This window comes from Syzygium oleosum, unplaced genomic scaffold, assembly GCF_021117445.2.
Source record: "Syzygium oleosum isolate NSW1041296 unplaced genomic scaffold, Sole_v2.1 Sole_v2.05, whole genome shotgun sequence".
NCBI lineage: Eukaryota > Viridiplantae > Streptophyta > Magnoliopsida > Myrtales > Myrtaceae > Syzygium > Syzygium oleosum.
The window spans coordinates 15,230,252-15,236,251 of NW_026607489.1; the positions used below are offsets into that span (position 1 = coordinate 15,230,252).

General features: G+C 49.0%; 1 protein-coding gene across 1 annotated transcript; it reads left to right on the top strand.

Annotated features, from left to right (window-relative positions):
* The first annotated feature begins 4,551 nt into the window (after nucleotides 1-4,551).
* LOC130138232 (uncharacterized) lies at nucleotides 4,552-4,977 on the top strand. Its single transcript, XM_056311675.1, has one exon. It carries the CDS (start codon nucleotides 4,552-4,554, stop codon nucleotides 4,975-4,977), a length of 426 nt encoding a protein of 141 aa, XP_056167650.1.
* The last annotated feature ends 1,023 nt before the right edge of the window (nucleotides 4,978-6,000 follow it).

Sequence of the window (6,000 nt, forward strand, 5' to 3'; positions counted from 1 at the left end):
AAATAAGGTTTGGGATATTGGTATCGCATTGTGTATAATTTAGGGTTTTTTATGGTATTTTCAATTTATAAATTAAGGAAGTCATAAGTAGGTTGTGCTGGTTGTTGTGTGTATATCATAAGTCAGGATATTTATTGTCATCCTAAGAACTAATCTTATCATCCAAAGCGTGCCACTAGACTAAATGCATCGTCACTTCCTTGGGAGCTCAGTTTTAGAACTGCTTTTGAGAATATATAATTGGTAAGACAAACTCCCTTATGGCAATAGTTTATACATAGGCATGATCTAAGTATTTCCTGGACCATGGGACTGAAGAAACCGATGGCATTTCCAAGTATGCACAGCACAGTTGTCGCCCTTGAGAAGGCTATCCAAAACATCAGGACATGAGTAGGTCCATCTCTCGTGTGCAATGGCAAAAAAGATGTGCGCATTGGCAAGGACGATCTGAAACAAATGAACTTGGATCGTCCACTAGTTTCTTTCCTTACTTGTCGGTCGCTTTGATGGTCCCTCTCATGTTCGAGAAGGGGTCTAAGGGGTATCTATCATGTTATGTGGTCCCTGTCTTGGAATAAAACGTGGAGGTGATAATTTGTAACAGTCCGAATTTTCGATCCTTTTCCCGGGATTTAAGAAATGAATTTGACCAATACACTATAGTGAGATCTCACCCGGAAATGCGCATTTATGGGATGCTAACCTTAGGGGTAAGGCCAGTACGGGATTGAGTTCGCACGACCAAAGAACTCGACCTTGGTTCGATCTTCGACCATATCGATTGACGAGGGAATATTTTGAGCCAACAGAGACCGATCTATTTGATTGATCGTGTCCGAAGGGAACTAGCAACAGACCCTCGCAATTATATGACAACCGAGGTCGTCCCGGGTAGAGTAAACTTAAACGTGATTTGACTTGGTGTCGGTCACGGGTCGAGAGCGCGTAATCCAAATGAGCCACCCGTTAGCAAGAGATAAGCTAAAGTTGCGATTGCTCGATTTTAGTCATTTCTTGGAATTCGGGCGCGGGAATCGAGAATTTTGAAAGTGACAATTTCGAGCGGCCGATGACGTTTTTGGCTTGGCCAACCTTAGGGCCATCCATTTCTGCAAAAAAATGAATTTCGACCCTGAAGTGAAAATTTACGATTTTGCCCCTCTGGACCCCGACGTTGATTCTGAGGCCGTATGAGGTTATTTTTCGAGGCCGATGTCATTTTGGGGTGGCCACGCATGTTTGTAGTAGTTACGATCAAAAATTGGAATTTTGGCTCGGAAGTGAAAAATAATATTATTTTAATCCCCAGGACTTTGCAGTCGATTTTCGAGGGCTTAAGAAGCTATTTTCGCGATTCTGACGCCATATTATGTTGGCCACACCCATTTGGGGTTGGTATGGGCGAAAAATGGAATTTCGACCCGGGACCGGAAAAATGATCGTTTTGCCCCTGGGCCGTTTTCAGTTCGGAATTTTGGGAAAATATTTGGGATAATTAAGAGTACCTATCACCTGCATTATTGGACCTAAAGACCAATGCGCCCCTCAATTATTTGGATAGGATCATCGAGGACCGTCGGATTAAGGGTAAAATGGTCAAGTGCGTAGGATCGCGACAAGTGTCCCCTTTTGGCCTCCCATCTTTGACCGGTCAGATCTCTCTCTCTCTCACCTCACCTCCGGCCATCCCCTCTCTCCTGCGATCAGCCCCTCCTCTCCCGTTTTCTCTCTCTCTCTTTCACTCTCACGTTCTCTCTCTCCTCACCCTCACCCTCACCCCCACCGATCGGCCCTCTCTCTCTCTCCCCTCTCCTTCGTGCGTGACCCAGCAAGGCTGGCCATCAGCTCACCGCCGTCGGTCGCCGCCCAGCCCAGCCGCCCGGCGCCGCTGCTTCTCCTTTCCGGCCACCGTTCGCCTCTCTCTTCTCTCTCCGTCTTTCCCTGTTCCGATCGGCCAAGCTGCCGCCGAGCCACCCCAGGCCGCCTTCCCCTGCCCTGTACGTGACCATCGCCACCCTCAGCCGCCCGTTTGCCGCCGGCCAGCCACCCGCCCAAGGCAGCTCAGCCGCTCGCCTGCTTGGTCGCCGGCGCCGTTGCTGCTGCTGCTGCTGTTCCGCTTGTTCCAGCCGCTCATCTAGCCCTGTTTGTCCCGCCTTTTAGAGTAAGTGTCTCCCCCAAAAACTACCTAGGACCTCGGGTATTGCTAGGCTCGTTTAGGACTCGGTTTAGGCATTTTAGGGGCTGTTTTGGAGCTGAATTGAGGGCTGGAAATTGGTTTGTTGTGGACTGATTTGGCGATGAAATTTCGAGGTTTAGGAGGCTGAGTTAGGGCTGTGATGTTGAGGATTGATCGGAAATTAAATGTGTGATTGGTTGGAATTGTTGTGGCTTGATTGGGCTTATTGAGATAACTGTATTGGTTGTGATTGTTGACTGTTCGGGACTGTGTTTGGGCTGATTGTGGGTTGGCCGTGTGCCTTGTTTGTGTGGATGTGAAATGTGGTGGCGTGGTCGTGTGAATATGCATTGAGTTCGCGTGCCAAGAGCGTGTGGTTAAGTGTGCGTGTTCGTGTGACGAGAATGCGAAATTGTGGCATGTGTGAGGTGTGTGTGTTTGGCCGTGTGTAAGGGAGGCCGTGTATGACCGTGTGATAGATGTGGTATGAGTGGAACGAAGGTACGGAAAGGTAGGATTGGTTGGAAAAGGGGATCCGTCCTGAGGCGTGTACGTTTACGCGGGACAATGCCGTCCCTGACGAGGTGACGATGCCCGGCCCGACGGGGTGTCGATGCCTGACGAGGTCAAAAGACCGTTGGCCTGATGCGTTTTACGCGGGCGCGGTAGAAGGAATGTGTGTGTAGGATTCCGTCCTGAGGCGTGTTCGTTTACGAGGTGACGATGCTCGGCCCGACGAGGTGTCGATGCCCGGCCCGACGAGGTGTTGATGCCTGACGAGGTCAGAAGACCGTTGGCCTAATACGTTTTACGCGGGCGCTGTAGTGGTGAAAGAGTTGAGATTGAGCGGGAACTGGCTTGAGGTGTGAGATTTGGGAAAGTGATGTGTGGTGTGAGTTAGTGTGCGAGTGTATTTGTATCGCGTGATGTGATGTTTAATTATGGGGTAGAAACTACTAGGCACGGTATGGGACGTGCCCAAGTGGTTTCTGTCTTATAATTGAGGCACGCGCGCGTCTATGATTCCTTGCTGCGATGTGCTGGTTGTATTATGGTCTAACGTGCAGGAACGTGCTTGATGGGTTCCAGGTAGGTTCGTGTGTGATTGTTAGAGTGATTGATCGTTGTGTGAGATGCGTGTTCTGTCTGGCGATACGTGAGTGCTTACGTGGGGTTTGGGGTTGTACACTTATTGAGATTCGTCTCATAGTTGTATAACCACCACTTTCAGACCCCCAGCCATAAACCCAGGGAGTCCGCTTCCTCTTTTTGAAGTACGAAGAGCTGCCCATGGTGCCCGGTGGATTCGTAGGCGATGCCCAAGAGATTTCCGGAGGATCGAGTCAGATGAATTACGAGCAGAATGGAGAAGGGTGACCCTTAGGTTTTTCCCTAGGGTATTTTAGGGGTTGTTCAACTTGGGTTATCCGATAGTGAAGTTAAGATAACCAAACCCCTGAACTTTTGTTAAAACGGTGGCAGAGGATGTTTGTCTGTATTTACGTCTGTAATATGATGTTTGTATATTTGGTGCTGTATGTGATGTTGTTGTTTGATTCTTATGGTGTTCTACCCCGTCGTCGTCATCTTTTTGTCCGGGGTTTTTATATTCGCTTCCGCATGTGACTCTGATGTTTGGGTTGAGTCGGCGACGTTCCTGGGACGTCGCAATATTTCGACCGAAGCGGGATGTCGCGAGCTCGATGAGGGTTCGGGGCGTGACATCCCCGTTTAAATTGGTATCAGAGCAAGGCTAGCTCGATACCGGCAAGGTCGAGACCTGGAGTGATAAGGAGCGGCGACTTCAGGGTAGCCAGTTAGGGAGCCCTTTGTAGATGCGTGTTTATGTTGTTTATGCATGCTCTGTGAGTACGCGCCTGTGATTGCCGAGTGATTTATTGTGCATGTGATGTTGTTTGAGACGAAGGTGCGGCAGGACTGGAGGTGAGTACGAGAACCCTGTTGAGTGCTTGGTGATGTTGCCTTGATGTTAGGTGATTGATTTGATGATGGGTTGTTGGTTGTTGAGTGTTGGTTGTCGAGTTCTGTGCCTAGGGTTTGGACTAGTGTAGTTGGCCTAGGTCCCTAATACCAATGTGGGCTTATAGCAGGTATGAGAATAGTAGGAAGCTGATTCAATGAGCAGCGAAGGAAGAGGAGTAGGAAGAGTCCCAAGAAGGGGCGCTGGAAGACGAATAAGAGGTAGAGGTCGTGCTCGAGCTAGAGCCGTAGAGGACATTGATATGGGTGCAAGAGTGGTAGAAAACCCTGGAGTTGGTGTAGGAGCTGCAGTGGACCCCAGAGCTGATGTTAGACCTGCGGAAGATCCGCGTATGGAAGGAGTTCTCAGGGTATTAGAGAGGATTGGGAATATGTTGGATAGGCAAGCTCAAGAGCGAGATAATGCGACCGCCCAAGCTTCTGAGGCTGCAGCTGCTGTAGTTAATGAGAATGCTGGTGTTGGAGGAAATCAAGCCCAGCAAGGGCAGGTTCAACCAGCAGGGGTTAGACAGATGCCCCAATTAGTGGAACAGTTCATAAAGTTGAAGCCGCCTCAGTTTCATGGTAGTGGTGACCCCGAGACTGCACCGAGATGGGTGGAATCATTGGAGAAAACTTTTAAAGTTTTGGGGTGCACCGATGAGGAGATGGTAACATTGGCGGTTTATCAGTTGCAGGACGGTGCAAATGATTGGTGGAAGGCCACAGAAGGCAGAGTATTCCCTGAAGGAACGGCACCAACTTGGGCAGTCTTTGTTGAGAGTTTCTATGAGAAGTATTTTTCGGAGAACGCCTAGGAGAAGAAATTGATGGAATTCATGCGATTGCGCCAAGGACAGATGACAGTTGATCAATATAAAGCGGAGTTTGCGAGGTTGGCAAAGTTTGCCCCGACTATGGTGGAAAATCCGCGAGACAGAGCTTGAAGATTCCGGGACGGACTGACGCCGGATCTTCGGAGCCAGATTTTGTTGCATGACCTTAAAGATTATGGGGAAATGTATAGGCGAGCTCAGATTATGGAGCAGGATATGACGGAAAGAGCTGCCGCGTCTGGATCACAACATATCTTAGCCGGGGACGATCGTCAGCAGGGGAAAAGGCCGATGATGGAAAACCGACGTTTTGTCCCTCCGGCAAGAAGGAATATTGGGAAGTCGGCATATCCGTCTAATTCCGCCTATAGACGATGTAGGAGATACCATGGGAATGGTCCCTGCCCAAGTGTGACTGGGGCATGTTTTGGGTGTGGTGGAATGAGACACCACATAAGGAATTGTCCGAATATTCAGGTTCGACCACCCCCGTCATCGCAGACACCTCGGATTGGGAATCCGACTAGTGCAGCCCCGCCGGCTTGTTCGAACAGACCGCTAGCACAAGGACGAATGTACGCCCTGACGCAAAAGGGAGTTGAGAATATGCCAGGCGAAGGTACAGGTATGGTTTCTCTGTATAATTATGTGGCATTTGTTTTATAGATTCGGGGGCGTCGCACTCGTTTATGTCTGCTTGATTTGTTATATGACTGGATTGAAATGGTTTTCAGAAGTATCAGCGTGTGTGATTATGCCATTGATGAATAAGATGTGCATGTTGTTGGGATGTTCAGACTGTGAAATGGTGTTTGGTGGTGTAGAAAACAGGATAGGCTGTGTTGATCATGTGTGATTTTGAGTTAATCGTGGGCTTGGATTGGTTAGTTAAACAGAATGCTGTAATGGATTGCAGCAGTAGGATGATTCAGTTTAGTCTGGCTGGACACCTTTGATTTGAGGTTGTAAGGAGTCGAGAAGGAACCTCGATAGTTGCGCTGCTGT

Coding starts and splice junctions, on each gene's coding strand:
- LOC130138232 (XM_056311675.1), top strand. CDS start 4,552: ATGTTGGATAGGCAAGCTCAAGAGCGAGATAATGCGACCGCCCAAGCT.